This window comes from Sodiomyces alcalophilus (genome assembly GCF_042370955.1).
Source record: "Sodiomyces alcalophilus JCM 7366 unplaced genomic scaffold ACRALscaffold_6, whole genome shotgun sequence".
NCBI classification, from domain to species: Eukaryota; Fungi; Ascomycota; class Sordariomycetes; order Glomerellales; family Plectosphaerellaceae; genus Sodiomyces; species Sodiomyces alcalophilus.
In genome coordinates this window covers 929,195-946,514 of record NW_027263537.1, presented here as the reverse complement: position 1 = coordinate 946,514, position 17,320 = coordinate 929,195, and the positions used below count along the sequence as shown (strand labels likewise).

General features: G+C 53.9%; 6 protein-coding genes across 6 annotated transcripts; 3 read left to right on the top strand and 3 right to left on the bottom strand.

Annotated features, from left to right (window-relative positions):
- Positions 1-734: 734 nt before the first annotated feature.
- Positions 735-1,571, top strand: ACRALDRAFT_2043245 (uncharacterized protein; the record flags this gene model as incomplete). The annotated part of the gene is made up of 3 exons (XM_071021337.1): positions 735-773; positions 916-1,371; positions 1,449-1,571. The coding sequence occupies 3 exons, from the start codon at positions 735-737 to the stop codon at positions 1,569-1,571; spliced, it is 618 nt and encodes a 205-aa protein (XP_070873219.1).
- Positions 1,572-1,904: 333 nt separating this feature from the next.
- On the bottom strand, positions 1,905-4,193 carry ACRALDRAFT_2043244 (uncharacterized protein; the record flags this gene model as incomplete). The annotated part of the gene is made up of 8 exons (XM_071021336.1): positions 1,905-2,129; positions 2,207-2,340; positions 2,438-3,418; positions 3,466-3,493; positions 3,561-3,635; positions 3,704-3,817; positions 3,898-3,966; positions 4,032-4,193. 8 exons carry the CDS (start codon positions 4,191-4,193, stop codon positions 1,905-1,907), a joined length of 1,788 nt encoding a protein of 595 aa, XP_070873218.1.
- Positions 4,194-5,500: 1,307 nt separating this feature from the next.
- ACRALDRAFT_2109342 (uncharacterized protein) lies at positions 5,501-6,109 on the top strand (the record flags this gene model as incomplete). Its single annotated transcript, XM_071023415.1, has 1 exon — positions 5,501-6,109. One exon carries the CDS (start codon positions 5,501-5,503, stop codon positions 6,107-6,109), a length of 609 nt encoding a protein of 202 aa, XP_070873217.1.
- Positions 6,110-7,296: 1,187 nt separating this feature from the next.
- Positions 7,297-7,920, bottom strand: ACRALDRAFT_2108948 (uncharacterized protein; the record flags this gene model as incomplete). Its single annotated transcript, XM_071023389.1, has 2 exons — positions 7,297-7,593; positions 7,876-7,920. 2 exons carry the CDS (start codon positions 7,918-7,920, stop codon positions 7,297-7,299), a joined length of 342 nt encoding a protein of 113 aa, XP_070873216.1.
- Positions 7,921-9,012: 1,092 nt separating this feature from the next.
- ACRALDRAFT_209625 (uncharacterized protein) lies at positions 9,013-10,329 on the top strand (the record flags this gene model as incomplete). Its single annotated transcript, XM_071022774.1, has 11 exons — positions 9,013-9,019; positions 9,055-9,173; positions 9,202-9,329; positions 9,368-9,383; positions 9,431-9,588; positions 9,621-9,847; positions 9,888-9,960; positions 10,012-10,068; positions 10,113-10,129; positions 10,216-10,243; positions 10,305-10,329. 11 exons carry the CDS (start codon positions 9,013-9,015, stop codon positions 10,327-10,329), a joined length of 855 nt encoding a protein of 284 aa, XP_070873215.1.
- Positions 10,330-10,646: 317 nt separating this feature from the next.
- On the bottom strand, positions 10,647-15,411 carry ACRALDRAFT_1081327 (glycoside hydrolase family 18 protein; the record flags this gene model as incomplete). The annotated part of the gene is made up of 18 exons (XM_071019135.1): positions 10,647-11,109; positions 11,221-11,299; positions 11,387-11,465; positions 11,569-11,660; positions 11,757-11,871; positions 11,946-11,984; positions 12,049-12,079; positions 12,155-12,186; positions 12,339-12,388; positions 12,464-12,648; positions 12,746-12,991; positions 13,059-13,189; positions 13,257-13,665; positions 13,783-14,080; positions 14,203-14,230; positions 14,478-14,797; positions 14,922-15,231; positions 15,390-15,411. 18 exons carry the CDS (start codon positions 15,409-15,411, stop codon positions 10,783-10,785), a joined length of 2,793 nt encoding a protein of 930 aa, XP_070873214.1. The 3' UTR covers positions 10,647-10,782.
- Positions 15,412-17,320: the final 1,909 nt, after the last annotated feature.

The window sequence follows — 17,320 nt, the reverse complement described above, 5'->3', positions numbered from 1 at the left end:
GAACGAATACGAGTGGACCGATGAGCTTGTTTGAGAATTCTATTGAGAACGTTCGAGCAAGTATTCAAAGTCACTATTTGTCTTGTTCCGGGGGATTTTTCGCACAGCATTGACTCGTGCGCCGCCCGGAACCAAGGGTGTAAAAACTCGCTCAATTTCGTGTAACAGAGGAGGACCTCTTTCGAATTTTGAGAAGAGAAGCGCAGCAAGGAAGGGAGTATAATACGGGTAGTGACAGTTTGGCGAGAAGTCTCCGTAGGGATGCACAGTGTCAAAGGTACTAACACGTTTGTACCTACCCCGCCCCACTAGTGAGGTGGGCGGATGACGATGATAGGTGGAATCTCTATATACCTTGATGACTTCGAGCTTGCGAACACATCAGGAGTCCCGGCCCTCAAGGTTCACACTTAATCATCTCCTCACCACACGGTCCGCACCCTTTCCCACCACCGTTCGTTCTATAAATCACGTCACCATATTCGCAACGCCACTTCGCAATGCGGGGAACGGAAAAAGAACCGAACGGCACAGAGAGTGGGAGCGAGGGGTACATGTGCTACCCATCTCCCAAGCTCAGCATCTTTGCCTCTCCTCCTCCTTTCCATTATCTACCACATCACCGTCGCTCTTACCACAACCACTCAATTTCATTTTCCCGCATCAACCTTCTTGTCTATCCGCCTCGAGACTCCCCTCCCTGACTGCGCTGTATCGTTTCACCGTCGCCCAACATGGCCTACACGCTTCCCCCTCTTCCCTACGCCTACAACGTGAGTACCTACCTTCTCCGTTCCACTTCAACTTCCATTTGCGCCCCTCCGCCACCTACAAAGCTCCTTTAGGGCGTAGCAACTGTCTTTACCGTCCCCCCCAGCCATCTGAACGTGCCCGCTAACCTCATACCTTGCACAGGCGCTGGAGCCGCACATCTCGGCCCAGATCATGGAGCTGCATCACAGCAAGCACCACCAAACCTACGTCACGAACCTCAACAAGGCAACCGAGGCCTACAACGCCAACCCCCTCCAGAACCGCATCGCCGTTCTGGCCGCCATCAACTTCAACGGCGGCGGCCACATCAACCACTCCCTCTTCTGGGAGAACCTGACCCCCGCCACAAGCCCCGCCGCCAAGCCCGACTCGGCCCCGAAGCTCGTTGCCGAGATTACCAAAATCTGGGGCGGGCTCGACAAGTTCAAGGCCGCCTTCAACGCCTCCCTGCTGGGCATCACCGGCAGCGGCTGGGGCTGGCTCGTGAAGGACGAGACTACCGGTCTTTCCATCGTCACCACCAAGGACCAGGACCCCGTTACCAAGGGTGTTCCCGTCTTTGGCGTCGACATGTGGGAACATGCGTACTATCTTCAGGTGAGCAGCTTCCTGCCGCAGAGCATGCTTTGCGTTTGTTTCTTTGCGCACCTTGACCCTGACATTTGTGTGACCAGTACTTGAACGGAAAAGCTGCTTATGTCGAGAACATCTGGAACGTAATCAACTGGAAGACGGCGGAGGACCGCTTCCTGGGCTCCCGTGAGGATGCTTTCAAGGCACTCAAGGCAGCTCTATAAACGGCGGTGCTGGGGGTTGAGGCCTAATTTATATTTGGTGGGGCAATTTGCGGGCATACCCACCTCACTCTCTAATCTTCACAAGGGGTAAATTGAGGGAACCAACAAGATGACTGGCGAGTTGAGGGGTATTTCAGATTGGATCAAACTTGGTAGCACCGCTTCCTTTATTTAATGAAGATGCTTTGATGATGTAGCTCTGTCATCTATGGTACTTGTATTCTATACTCTCCGTACCTCCAGCCACTCTCGTGTGTAAATGTAGCCTTTTCATGTCAAGAAAGAACACTTCTGGCAGATAGATGATGGACGTGGGACCACGAATACTCGTGATTAATAACCCAGGCTGAACCGAGGAGGCACGCGACCATTGAAATCACGACGAAGAGTCGGGGAGCTGAACGAGGGAATGCCGATAGGAAGTGGTGGCATCCAGTCATCGCCATAGTGCAGCTCAGGCAGATCGGCACAGGTGGTATTGACATCCGGCATCGTCCCGTTCTGGAAGTACGCAAACATGTGGTCCACGACACACTGGCTGCTCGACGCCACCAAATGCTGGATCCCTCGTTAGTCTTGGGGCAAGGGGGAATCAGAAAGACAAGGAGGACGAAGAAAAGGCAGAGGATACTTACGCCGTAAGATGCAACTTGCACGACCCGAGAACCAGGGAAGATTTCGGCATTGCGGTGGGCTGATATCAGGGGCGTCACGCTATCCCAGGCGTTGATAAACAAGATGGGGGTGCTTGTGTTAGTCCCAAAGGGGCCTGGCACGCAAGAATCGTCAGCCTTTTTTCATGTCGATAGTAATTCAAGTGACATTTTTTTAGGTGAACGCCCGCGACGAGCATGGCAATTCCATACCTGCGTATCGCTTCTTGGGCCTGACCGAGCCAGTACACCAGATTTTCCGGCCAACCTCCAGCATGGCAGCTGGACGGGGCGATGGAGACTCGTCCAGGAGAGTCTGTAGCTCGATCGGGTCAGTGGGTGGCTCCGGCCAGTCGGCGCAATTGGTTATCTCTTCCGACTCCAGTCTAGTAGTCAGCGCGTCGTCGCCGTTTGCGTAGTCGGGATCGTAGGCGTCCCAAGGGACCGTGTTGCTGAACTCGGGGTAGGTGTCACCGTTCCCCACGGCAAGATGCTCTGACGTCGTGTCGTTGTTGGCCTCCCAGCGAGCCAGCCACTCCGCCAGCCGCGGGAACGTCTCGAGCGGGCTCCGCAGAGCGTCACTGACTATGATATTCGCCAGGGCGTACGTCGTCAGAACGGGGGCTCGGTCCGGCAGGTTCCACGGGTTGAAAACGCGAGGGTGCATGCGAATGTCGCGCATCAGGCACTCATAACGCTGCTTGACGCCCGCTGCCGTGGGCTCGTGAAAGGCACACCGGTCGTCCTCGGAACATGTCTTGAAGAAGTAGTCAAGAACCATCCCGAAGTCTCCGTGATCCGCTGAATGGTCGCCCTGGGCCCATCTTCTGATGTCGATGTTGGCGTCGAGTACCAGGCGGCCGACCTTATCGGGGAACATAGAGGCGAAATAGCCGCCCAGGGCGGTGCCCCAGCTGACACCCCAATAGTTCAGCTTGTCCTCGCCCAGGGCTTCCCTGATGCTGTTCATGTCCCTGGCATGATTTCCGGTATTGATATGCTCGAGGATCCCTGTCGGTCCTAGAAGGTCCTTGCAGGTACTCTTCTCCAGCTTCACCTGAGCCAGAAGGAGACCAATGAAGGCGGGATCATCGTACATGCCAGGCCATTGCCAGTGTTCCCTGTACCTCTCTCTCCAGACAGCGCGGCGTTGGATATTTGCCCAGCAGTTGGTTGTGGGTGTTGATCTCCAACCTGTAGAGTTTTAGATACTAGTGAAAGATGCGGGGGAGATGACTTACTGCCACGAATATCCCATCCCACAATATCCTATTCATTGGCCGTCATCAGTCATCGGGATGGACAAATATGGGCTAGTCAATGAGAGTATTCTCACGTAGTTCGTTCCGATGCGAGCGTCCAACAACGGCGACAAGGTCCACACCGAGTTTATGCCACTAACGCCCGGTCCCTGTGGTGAAGAGATGTTAGACGCTTGGTCGACTCAAAATTCTGTTGCGGGACTTGGTGGGTTCATACACCTGGGTTGACCAAGACAGATCCGCGGTAGTCGTCTCGGTTGGTGGCGAGAAGTCGCGTCAGGGCGATGGCCACTGTCTGGTTGTTCTCGGGATTGTCGTAATCCATGGGCAACTAAAAGAGGTATTGAAGAATGAGCGGTTGGCTGTCCACCAGCTGATGGCAAAGCACGACATGCGGGACTGGGCACTCACCTCAAGCCTGGCGCACTCATAGTTGTCTCTGAAACAAGGAACCCAATCGAGCTCCTTACTAGGTGTAATCTAGATAGTCTGTGAGTAAGTTATCAGGGCAACCAGAAGAGGGAACTCCGGTCTATCAAACTCACGTCGGACCATGTAGGCTCCTGTAACTGCCGACGCTGATGGGTATGGTCTGAGATGGGAGCGTAAGCCGTCACCTGCTCGCTGGCGAAGCTTCCTTGAAGGTGATTGAGTAGCAGGGTGCCCGCCAGAAAAAGAGGAACAAGCGTGGTGCGTTGCGATCTCATATTGGACGCTGGAGTATTGGCCGTTTTACCAAGTGCTGGAGAAGTGACGCCGGTCCCAATGAAGAATCAAATCACAGCTTTCCCCGTAGTGATGCCGGAATATATATATAGGAGTTCTTGCATAGTCATTAATGATATTGTCTCCGCATTGTCTATCCCAACTCGGTCATGAATAGAACCGTAGGCTTGTTCATATCTCGGACCGTCCGATCCACTTCCTCCACTCCAGGGGAGCGTGTCAGCGGAGCGCAGCAGAAAACCCAAAGGCGGGAAGAGCGGATACCGATTTGCAGAATACGGACTCTGCTGCATGTAAAGCGGACGAAAATTCGGCTGCTTGTCGCGTAATTAATTCAGACCCTGTTTCAGCAAATCAATGGGAGTAACCTTGTACGACTTCATCAAGATCTACTGGGGCTTGGTTGTAGAGGAAGAATTCCAGAACGGCGGCTCGATCCACACAGCGATTCCCTCAGTACCGACAGCCTGGGCAAGCCGTCCTCACGCAGCCAACAATTGGGCGACGAGTCACTTGGGGTGGTCTGCTGAGATATCTTCAAGCAAGGCCAAGGGCGGGGGGAGGTTCGTAGCATCCCGTGCAGCTCGGCTCATCCAGTCATATGCTGAGGTTGGCAATCCGAAGGATGAAGGGCCAGCTGAGGCCATGCCGTGTGTGACATCTGATTGAAGGCCATGGCGAGGAGGGACCACTTCAATCCTCTGTTATCTCCTTTTGTGACGTGTCTCGAACATCTCAAATCATCGGCTGTGTGACGTGGCTCGCAGGTCGCGGGATTGGGGGCGGCCATGGTCGAGAGGGGGGAATTGTTTTCTCCTAGTCAGTCTGGCCCAGGTGATGTGCATGCAGACGCGATGCGAATCCGCCCTGGGTAGTGTTAGAAGAGAGTGAGGCCACATTCGGCACAGAATGGCTAGTCATAGTGGGAGAAAAGAAATGAGTAGCCAAGGGAGACAAAGAAATCCGATGCGAGGGAGAGACGAAGCCTGACCTGACGTTAGAATGTACGTACCTGGGGACGAAACCCCACCTACCTGATTTGACCTGACCCACTTTCAGGAGGAAACAACACTGATCATGCTTATCACCACGTGACTTTCAATCCTCGCGATAAGAGGAGCTTCCCTTCCAGAGAAGTGTCCTCTCCCTCGCCAGCCCAGTATAGAGCAGAGCAGTTGAACATCCAACCACGGCATTAGTTCCCACCTACTTACCGCAACGTTTTTTCTGCTCTGAAACAGTTTTCGTTCTTCTCATTCCTACCACCCACTCTCACCGACAGCCCACCATGTCCTCCCTAACGCACTTCGACCTTCTCCCCCTCCAAATCGACCCCGAGTCGAACGCCATATCGGCGACCACCCCGTCACGCGCCCTGGAAGCCGAGCTCGACAGCCTCAATAACCTCCACCGCACGCTCCTCGCCCTGGAGACGCCGCTCGGCATCCCCCCTCCCCCGGTGCCGGTGAACCCGAAGCGCAGCGCCAACGTAGCCAAGCTGCGCGACAGCGGCAACGGCGAGTTCCGCAAGGGCCGCTTCGACGAGGCCATCAAGTTCTACACCCTCGGCATACAGATGGCGCTGCAGCGTCCGCTGTGGGAACCCAACCAGCTCGTCCGCGAGGAGGTCGCCAGCCTGTACTCGAACCGCGCCCAGTCGCACATGGCCCTCACGCAGTGGGCCGAGGGCGCCGTGGACGCCGAGGCCAGCGTCGAGGCCCGCCGCGTCGGCAACGCGAAGGCCTGGTGGCGCCGCGGCCGCTGCCTCGTCGAGATGGGCCGCCTCGAGGAGGCGCGCGACTGGGTCCGCCGCGCCCTCGGCATGGAGGGCGAGGAGGGCGAGCTCGTCGCCCTACTGCGCGACATTGAGGCCCGCATCGCTAAGGAGACGGCTTAGAGGGCCGGCGCCCGCACCTCTCGGGAACTGCGTCCGGTCGGTACCGCGCATCCTCATCGTCCGCCGCCGGAGACGACCGGAACGGTGGTCAAGGAGGCGGAGTCTCAGAATGCATCGGAACCTGCCAGGGCCATCGTCGACGCACCTGACAATCCCCCCGATCAAGTGACGACGGTCGAAACGCCAGACATACCATCTACGGGAGAAACTACCGAGAGGCTTGCCGAGGACGCTCAGTCTCTACTAGCTCCGACAGGCGAGGAATTGCCCCAGTCACAGGCCGACAAAGCCGACGAGGTCCCGGGACCGATTCCGAAAGCGGGCAAGAAGAAGAAGAAAGGGAAAAGAGGCAAAGGGAAGGGCCAGAAAAAGTAAGCGCGGTGGCGCTGGGCGAGCATAAATACGACATGGCATCATGGCGAAGGTCAGCGACGTCATTCCTGGGGCAGTACTACGGACATGATTGAGCGGGAGGACACAGGAGTTCGCTCTCAGGCGTTCCGGTGTTCATTTTGTCTTTTTCTTTTCTTCGTCCTTTTTTTGCATTGTCTTATATTTCTTCTATTGTTTCCGTAGGAAGCTTCTATCGTGTCAGGCACAGGTGGCTATAGCTGGTGATGAACGGGAATTGAGGTCTGGGGAGCATAGGGTTCTGCGCTAGACCTAAAGATAGGCAAAGCCGTTGGGACAGGCACGCGTCTAGTAGACCTAGCAAGCAGCCGTTGGAATGGCCGCCAAAATGCGAGCGCAGTTTGCGAATGGAACCAGAGCGGAAGCAGCTCAAAGATGCATGTTCTCTCACTTCATCCATATGCCGTCCCAAATGATCTCCGTGAGCCAAAAAAAGAAAAAGGAAAAAATAAAAGGGAGCAAACCCCGAACCAGCAGCAATGAGACGCCCTATCGGACATTTGATGCAAAGAAATACAGAAGAGAAAAAATCAACATCGCAGTGAGAATGTTGCGCTCGTGCCGCTGCAGATACCACAGATACCACCTTGCCAACCATTCAAATGACCTCCTAGCTAGAAAACGACGCCGCGTGGGTGTCACAACGATCCTCGCCTTGATTCGTCATCCAAGTTCCCAGTTTGTTCGCGGCCAATTTCTCCTCGTCGGGTATCAACCAACCAACCTCCCCGTCCACGGTTCTCTAGTGTTTTGTTTCCGATGGGCTGGATGCTGCGTTACACCGCCTGCTTCTCGCTCATAATCTCCACCTTCTCTTTGAGGATTGGCCGTCGCATGACCGCGTCCTGGCTGCTCATGCGGCGGTCGAGAGCGCGTTCGAGTTTGGCGCCGAGGGCCAGTTTGTTGAGGTTGGCCGTCTTTTCCTCGGAAAGCGCGACGCGTTGAGAGGTGAGTGCCTTGTTTTCCATGCGGTCGAGGCCGGTTTGGATGTCGCGAATTTCCGCATGGGCCGAGTCGGTAGACAAGACGGTGGGTGCCATGCTGTAGGTGCTGAGGCGGACCGAGGTGCGGGCCTGAGGAGCAGAGTCGGAGGTCAGCCGGGTGTCGCTGCACGTTGAGGAAGTCATGTTTTCTTCGAGGATGGTAGGTCGAGCGATAGAGCAGAGAGTGTATGATGGGATTGGAAAGCCAGGCAGAGACAGACGGGAGATGAAATAGGATGGAGGTTGGGTCGGGCGAGTGAGTGGTGGACGCGGCAAGGGCAACAAAAGCTCTGGCGAGCAGATCGGGTGGCGGGAACTGGGACGGGGAGAAAAGCAAGGAAAAGGAGAACGTGGAAGGGTATGCGAACTCACAGAAGGGGCCATGATGGGCCGGGCGGATTCCAGAGAGGCAGGCATCGCGTCGGCACTGCTAAGGTACGAGACTATTACTGAGACAGGACGTCGATCGAAGGCCAGTGCTGGGCTGTAAAGGGGGAAGATGCGGAGTCGCGAGATTGCTTGGCCGAAGAGAAAGGCGAAGAGAAGATATGAGAGATAAATTAGGCTGAAAGACGACCGTGGTCCATGCGGTTGGATCGGCGGAGACGAATTGACGATGGGATGTAGACGGCAAATGTGTGTTGCTGTGTCTTTGGTTTTCCTCTTGTCGGGGAAAGGTCGTAAATATCGTCGTAGGGTTGGGAAAAGAGAACGGTTTGGCAGTAGTAGTGGTGCCCGTGCTACTGTCGGGTAGAACGGAGGAAAGGGGAGATAAAAAGAAGCTGGCGAGATGACAGGATGAAGAAACGGAAGTGATGCCTATTGAGACTTGACCAGGAGGAGAAGGCGGAACCCTTGCGACTTCTGCAAAACCTGGGCGGCCTCGTGGTTAGTTGGGTGGTTCGGTGGCTTGTGGCTCGTGGCTGTTTGAGTGAGCGCCGATCGTAGCCTGTCCCGGAAGGCGTAACAGCGGGGGGGGTACTTATAGAGCCGGATATACTCAAATATTTGGCCGACCTGAGGTACTCCGTTATCATTTCCTGGAGCTAAAGGTTCTGTTCCAAAGGCATGTGTTGACGAAATTGATAAGCCAGTACCTTATTTACCGGCTATATTCCGTAATAATTCGTACTCTTGTTCCACAAAGTACTTGATCTTTCCTGCCCCCCCCCCCTGTGACTCGGTACACTACCTACACTGCATTGTACTACGGAGTACGTTCTAATCATGGCAACGCTCTGAATCCTACCATGCACTTGTCTTCCCTCGAGTCCATTTTCTAACAGTTTGTTGGACCACGCCCAGTCGTAGTCGTTGAAGTAACTAGTATGGCGGCCTAACCTTGTCCTAACTTTCATACCATTAGGATGCGATCCTCAACGCCCCATCTTCCTTTACACTTAGAGGCAGGCGATGGGTTATCTGCCTTTTGACAAAAGCGAGGATTTGAAGACTGGTTTTCATGACCTGATATGACCAGCCCAATCAGAGCTTCTAAATCGCTACGATATGCCCAGTCACATACTTCGTATGTCGCTGAATTGTGATGAGGCGATAGGGATGTATGTACGTTGGTCACATTGGCGTCACTCCTCTCCTGTGCCTCCTGTGGCTGGCTCCCTCATGATTTTATTCGCACAGTTCTCATCTTAGAACATGCCAATGCATCCGTATTTCCCCCTAGCACCCGACGGCTAGTTTATTTCGAAAGAACCCCAAATTGGCTCTCCCGCCCTTTCCCTACTGATTCTTTTGCCGTCCGCATTCTGGCATCCATTGGACCAAGAGGCTAAGGATGCGCCCAGGGCTCGCCGCATGTTTTACACGTGGCAACCCCGCCCCATCCATACAACGTACATGACAGACACTCCGAAACTCCGGTGGTCCCGGGAATCGATCCTGCAATCCTTGTCATGTCTGCCATGAGACCTTGAATGAAGTGTTCGACGGCCGGGAGGGATGGATGTTGCTGTTAATGATGGCTAGTGGCGACGACAAAGATGAAACCGAACCAAATCACCTGCATTTCCCTATGCCATCTTACCTATCTATTGCTCCCACTTTGTCCATGGCATATGGGTATATGTAAGGGATGGGACATTGATCGCGTCTTCAAGGCGTCATTTTGAATCGAGAAATACCAAATCCAAATGGCCGGTGGACCCTGGCGCCATCAGCAATACGCCAAGACGAAGAAAGACGGGGATGGCGGGCCAGATGTGTGGTGTGGGAAAGGGACACAAGGACACGTTCCGACATCCCACGGGTCATGTCACGCGCCTGGCTCAGACCATGGCCATACCGGGAGTCTGGGACGTCAAGTCGCAAGATTCAAACCCGCATCGTGGTCGCCTGGACTGATCATGACACGAAACTTTGCCAAGGACATCAACAACCCCCATGTGTTTCTAAATTCTTTTATGCCGTGCTCTCACTTTTCCCTATGCGGAGGGATAGGTGTCAATAGTGAACCCCACACACTCTATTCCCATGCGCTTTCCATGGAAGGGTGACCTGTTTCGTACAACATGTCTTACAATGGGCTAACTCGTCTGGGGAGAACTTGTGTCCTGCCACTCAAACCGCAAAGAGTGGGCTCATGACATAAGCCGCCTCGTCCTCATCCGTACTTAGTACGGCCTCGCAATGGGCTATCCTCGGCTTTCGGCGCTTACCCGAGGCCGTTTCGCGCCACGCGATAACGGCCGACAGCTTACCTAAGGTACCTACGTTGTACTCAGTAGGTAGTGTACATCACGTACGTTGTATACGGTGTACAGTGACAAAACAAAACTGTCGAGTGAACTTACAGCTCCACGTCAATAGGCAGGCGTAGGTAGTACATTTGCTCGATATTTATGTCGACTTATTGTACCTTTTACGTGGTATGTACGTACTATCCCTTCGATCTATAAATACCACTGGCATGGCTTGCTGCCCCCGGAGCTCCCCAGCTATCTCCACGAACCCCCCCTGTCTTTTATGGTCTTGAGCAATTTCCCTGGCAATGTCTCAAGCTTTTTACGGGATTTCGAAAGACCCGTCTTTCTGGTTCCATGGAAATTTCAGGCTGATGACTAGTAATCATATGCCGAAAGAAATGCCAAGAGCTCTTGTCCAAAAGACAGGATAATAGAGTGGCAGGGGGACCGAAATCAGGGCTTGAACCAAATCGTCTGGGCAATGTTGTCATCGATACAACCTCGAACTAACTAGCACCCATATTGTCCCGGCGAATCTGTTTCAAGCAATTGAGGCGTATTTACTACAGCATCCCACTCAATACTTCTTCTCCCCCGGAGAATCAGTTGTGGCTACGGCTGCGACCGTGGGGTCCGGCCCAGGGGTAGCCATCGTAGTAGCCGTGAGGGTCGTCGCCTCAAACATCTCATCGCGCCTCCGCCAGCTGGCGCTGTTAACGCTCGTTGGGCGGGTCGCCTGGGTTAGAGGGTCCTCGTTCCACGTTTGTGCTGGCCAGGTGTGATTCTGAAATAGGGGGTCGTCGGAGAGCACACGGAAGCCATGGTCGTCTACGCGGGACGGTTGGGCGCCGCCTCCCGGAGTATAGGTCGCAAAGCAGGGTTCCAAGCCCGATGTGGAATCAAACTAGGAATGAAGGTACTATGATCAGCGAGAAGGAGATATCTCTTGGGTATGACTCTAAAGGCGAGATTCGATGCGCGATAGTACGGGAAGGATGCTGCGTAGATAACTTACACCGTACTTGCGAATGATCTCGGTTTCTGCCGCCGTTCTCCTAGGATCATTCGGGGAAAGATTCGAGAGATCAAAGGACCTGGAGCCGTGATTAGCAGGCGGCATATTTGGTCTTTCTATGCCATAGACGAGACACAGCTCTTGCGTGGATCTTGACGTAACTCACCAAGTAATGCCAGGAGGGGTGCCTAAGAGGATGGAGCATGGCCTCCAAACGGCCATGAGCCACTGATTGAAATCTTGGCCTGGGAGGTTGTATGTCGAGTTAGAAACCCGTGTCTCTGCCGACTGAAAGATACACGCACGCCGAAGCGACGGCACCTCATCGTCGGCTAGACGCGTACTCACCTTGCGCGCCATTCTCGTCACCGTCCACAGCGCGAAGCGCTTGTTTGGCCATGCCGGCCGAGTCTGCAAGGTTGGCCATGGGGAACTCATCACTGGATACAGAACCATTGGGTTCATGTTAGCAAAGCAACACGGAAGAAAAACAGGTGGAGTGATGATAAGGGGCTCAATGCAATTCCACGACCTACATTTCGCATCGATAGCGTCCACTAGTTGATCTTGATGCGTACGATGCGTACCAGTGCCTGTGTCTTGCCGCTCGTGCAAACCACCTCTGTTTTGTTCGGCCATTTGAATTACCGGCTTTTATCATCATTAGGAGTTGACAACCATGCAACAGGCGCCAAACGCAAAGGGCACTGGGTTCCGCGACTTACACAGATCCTTGTGATAGACCATTCGTCCACCAAGGATTTCTGTTGAGGAAAGCGTCAGCATCAGCACTGATTCTCAACCGATGCAAAGAAAATAACGCCTTACTGTCAATGGCCCAACGCTGGTTATCACAGACCTACGTTGAAAAGTTAGCATCAGACCAGCTGGGTCTTGCGTTGTCCAGGCTTTCCGATCGGAACCATGCACGTACCTGGTCAAACCCTAGTCCGTATGTGCAAGTATCTATTTATTCAGAGTAAGTAGCGAATAGTTCACCAGATAGTAGAGACAGGGTTGTTTTGTATGGGATGCTCGAGGATACCCCCTCCAGAACCTCCCTCCCCTTGACGGCACGGGGCCAGTGTTGGTAGCATTCGAGGTTGGGAAGGACTCACAAGTGGTAGAACAGGTACGAGTCCCGGATGGGTACACAGCTATCTGATGTCTTTGGAATCATGAATGTTAGTTTATGGAGGCGTACCGTCGCATCATGGAGGGATAGCTGCACCGAGCTTCTTACCGTCCGTAATGGGTTCTGGCATCAGTTGCCTGTTTCGGTCCTCCCTTGGACGGCGGTTTCCTGATGGGCAGAAGGGCAGGGGCAATTAGACCGGCTGCGACCTTATCTCCGTGTCGAGTGATGGGCCCAGCGAATCCGGTTGGGCCCTTGCTCGATGCCTCGCCCATATGGGTGACGCAATACAACTGGTAGTTGACACATATCAGCCACCGTGAAATAGACGCGTCAAATCAGATAAATGGTTGTTGTTGACCCTGCCGGGCTTTGGCGGGAGCAACTCACAGCCACGGGATCGTCGAAATGATTATTAGCAACCCATCCCCATGGGCCGAAGCCGAAGGTGGCGGTCGCCAGCATTATACCACCTGCTTCGATGAGCCCAGCCTTGGAACACGATCTGAAATCCCGTTTTGCCAAGGCATTGGGGTCATCGTGGAACTCAATGTGGTGTGGTCGCACGAGGTCAACGTCTTTATGGGCCGTGAGTGACGGGGTGAACCCGCGGCAACAGTACGCCAGCAATCCCCCCTAGTGCGTCTGTGTTGGTATCGATATCTTCCCTTTTGAACGCCGCGTGTAGGGCAATAGAACTCACATTGCAAGTCTTCTCCTCCTTGTAGTCGGTCTCGGGGCTCTCCCAGAAGTAGTTGCTGTTCTGGGTCACCAGGGTATCTCCGGCCGGACAGCCTCCTATATGCAACCCGGCGTCAGATACCGAGCTGAGAGCTGCTGATATGTATAATAATGTGGTCGTCCACGGCAACGAGCTTGGTCCATGGTGATACCAACTTACCTCCGTAGCAGGAAAGCCCCTGGCCCCTCCATCCGACCCAGGAGCATCTGCCGAGCGAGGTGCCAGTGGCGCAGCAGAGACTATGGTACTCGCCGCCGCTACACGCGCTTTCGCGGCCAAGGCTCCCGACTTGTCCTTTCATCTTTTCCGCGGCCGAGTATCCCGGCTGGCATGGCTCGCCACAGAAACTAACGTAACAGCTTTCGCCAGCGTCGTAATGCTGCTGGAACTCGATAATGTAGTCCATGCTGACTCCCTTCATTTCAAGAGCGATGATTCCAGAGGAGAACTTGTTAGATGTGCCGTACACGCCTTGGTCGATTGCCCAGATCATGGTGCCTCCCAGACCCAAACTCGTGGCATATTCTAGCTTGAGCTGGAATGTCTCGGCGTCCTCGTAACTAACCCACTAGAGTAAAAATGGTCAGCAGGAGTTGTGACTGCAGTGGGGTTTGAACGATGTTGACAGCCAGGGCCCAGGGTAGCCACAAAGTAAACCAAAGGGTCACTACAAGAAACAACGCACCTGGTCGGTGTCCCAAGTCATCCACTTGACTGCTGCTTCAGGGTCAAACTGCTCATCCACGGTCTCCGTGTCCCGGATCCGCTCAATCTCGGCCATTGTAAGAACACCGGAAGCTTTGGAACATTCTCCTTCTCTCCCGCCTTCGGTGAAGTGGCAGCCCGGAGTAGTACATGATGGGTCAGTGAGGGTAAAGGAGCGACCATAATATGCCAGTCCAAGCACTACGTTAGAAGCACTGACGCCGGACCTCCACAGCAGGGAGAGTGCCTGGTCAATCTCTGTGAGGTTGGTGTGAGGTCTGTTTGTTTGTTAGCGAGCCCCTATATATCATAAAGTGTCCCGACACTGCGTGGAACAAGCCACACAATAGCAGATAACAGGCATGGGATATTCATTGGCATTGCCGCAGGGCCTACTCACCTAGCATAAGGCCCAGTCCAACGGTTGCCTGTGAGAACTTGAAGTCAGCATCGGATTCTTCCGAAACGCCATGGTGAATCCTCTTATGATAAGAACAGGGAAGGGAATGAAGGAGAAGAAAGAGACTGCAAATGGGATAGAAGTATAGGCATCGGTCGAGCCGGAAAGTAGGCACATGATTTGATGCCACTTGTGCCTTCAAGAGCCACAATATTAAAGTCACAGCACGGGATCAATGTGTTCGACAATAGCTAGTAAAAGATATGAGCACTCACCTGAATCCCATACACCGTGGATGTCGTACGTCATGACGTTCAGCCAGTCCACATGAGGCTCCATTCCGGCAACGTCAAAGTGTCGCAGATACCAGTAGCTCGCAGGCAGCGTCACCGACAGACCGTAGCGGCCTGCAAAGGCTTCCTTCATCTCCTTGCAGAGGAGAACGAAGTTTTGTTTGTCTTCTGGTCTTCCGCCGCGGTCTTTAGCTCCTGGGTACTCCCAGTCGATATCCGCGCCGTCGAAACCGTAGTTGTCCATGAACTTGATTAGGGACTGGATAAAAGTGGCACGGTTCGCCGAAGTCATAGCCATGTCACTGAACGCCGTCCGGGTACTATCATCACAGCCTCTATCAGCACCCAGGCGATTGATCCTGGAGAGTCAAGGGAGTTTGTGAAAGAGTTGGAGAAAGCTTGTGGGCTCCAAAAGACTCAACTTACTTGGGGTTGTTGTTGTCGTCGTTGAAGGACCAGCCTCCGATGGCAATCCAGGTCTGCAATTTCGGATACCACGACTTGAGGTTGGTAAAGTCCCGTAGCAGCGATTGCGCGTTGGAGTCCATGGCGGTTATTTGGAAAGTAGTTGGATGGAAGAAAGCGAAAGCAAAGTTGAGATGGGTGAGCCCTTGTAGGTCAAGGTCTTTTGGGTAGACAACGTCGCAGGGGCGTGTCGTGGCCCACGACTCGTAGTAACCGATGTTGCGTCTGAAGCCCATGGCCCTGCCCTGGGGCTCGGGAGCAGGACCGCAGTCTGAGACAGATTCATCACATTCCTCCCCGCAAAAATCGTCCGTCGTTCCGCAGAATCCCCAAACAGACTGTAGCCCAGTGCCCAAGATGTGCGAGTCAGCTTGCGCCCAACCGTCTGTTCTGGCTCTACACGGGATGGAAATGAGGGGAGATACATACACAGCAGACGTTCAGGGGGCATCTTTCTTCCCCTTCGGGTGCGTATGGCCCACACTGAGCTTTGGCATCGCAGTCGGATATACAAACCTCCTGACCGCAAAAATCGGGACTCTGTGGCAGGTCAGTCTCAGGCACCTCAAGCAGCACGCACTAGAGTTCGTGGTGTGTGTCCTAAATCCGGGGCGCACACCGAGTCGGAGCACGGGAGATGGGGAAGATGGTAGCTCTGAGTCTCACATATCCACAATAACCATCGGTAGAGCAGCAGGCACCATTGGTGCAAGGCAAGCCTGGGCCGCAGGTTCCCTCCTCCTGCTGCAGTCGAAAGACCGGCGAGGCATCGCTGTCGGATGAAGTCAACCCCGATACCCGTGCGTTGGATGTATTGGGCCTGGCTAAGAGCTTGGCTGGGTTGAACTTGGGGGTCAAGTGAGAGTGTTTAGGGAAAAGAGGTTTGTAAACTGTCTGGTTTGCAATTGGGACATCATCCGGGGAACTTGTGTCATCGCGAAGGCGCAGCGTCCCGGCAGAGACGAGGCCAGGGAGAAAAAAAGTATAGACGACGAATGCGAGCAACTGGGCTCGCTGAATCGTAGTTCCCATCATCATCACTATGCCCTCTCGATAATAGCACAGCGATGCTCGAGACAGCAAGGACGACGAAAGTTAAAGGTGGAAACACCGAGGGAGAGAGTGTGTGGGAATATCTAACCTTCGGGTCCCGTATATGTGCCGCCGAATACCTGAAGGGGGGGGTAACCCTCGAGCAACAGATCAACTGGCGCACGCCTACAAAAATAACAACGTAGTGTGGTATTGTTTCATTCGTACCTAATCCAACGGAACCCCTCAATGCTACTAATCACCTGGTCCCTTCGAAGCACAGTCTTGACAATCCGCCATCACGATTGGACGCGTGACAGTTAACATCCGTCAAACTTTCTGCCGTACCCATGTAGGTCTCCTGACACGGGGATGATCCGGCCACGGGGTCATTCCGGTTTAGGCAGTTATAAGAGATATCCATCTGAGTGGAGCAAGCAGCTCCGTGATATCCGTCTAAGTGGACTTGCCAAAATTCTGCACAAAGCTTGTCGTCTTGGAATGTTCAGGTGAACAAGGGGATTGGGTCAACACAGGAGTTTGGCCTCTCGGGATTCGATCCGTCGAGCTTGTTGTTTAAGCTAATGACTTGGCGCTCCTTCTCCGTCTACAAGAAACCAGTCAGTAGACAGCGGGTTTCCTTCACAAGGTATTTATCGTTTGGAGTGAAGTGATTAGTAGTCGACACTGCGGTGCTTATAAAGACTATATTTTAGCATTGCAGAGCGCTGTGGACGTCTGTATTACCGGTAGACTAGTAACAGTACATTGTACGTTATATAAGTAGACCGGGAGCTACAAGTGGATTGGACGGGAGTGGACCGGCCCGTTAAGCTAGGTACTATATTAGGCGACCCAGTAATCGTTAGGCGGTGTGCGGGTGAGCCGCTAGTGGCCGGTTTATTAACCGAGCAGCGCTGGTGTGGAGATACCTAGGGATTAAGGTTGTCCGCACGCGGTTAGCGCGTGGCTTAAGCGTTGGATGGTTTAAGCTTACTATGTATGTACACATTGGCGATGTCCATCTGCAACGTACTCGTAAGTTGTATGGGTTTGACCCCGTGACAGATGCCCGCACAGTCTAGACGCCAGCAGCACGGGCTGCGGGGCGACCTAACCAGTGCCCGGGCTCAAAATTCCCAAGGTTCGCGTGGCAAGGAGGGGTAGTATCACAACACTGGGTTTCGACAAGATGGATTATTGGCATCAGATCTGCCAACCACGCGGCCACGGTATATGCATCGACGGGGGAGTACCCGTAAGATACGCTGAATCTTAGGGGGGTGGAGGGGTTGCCTGCTGCTGAAAGGACCGACCAGCCCATATCC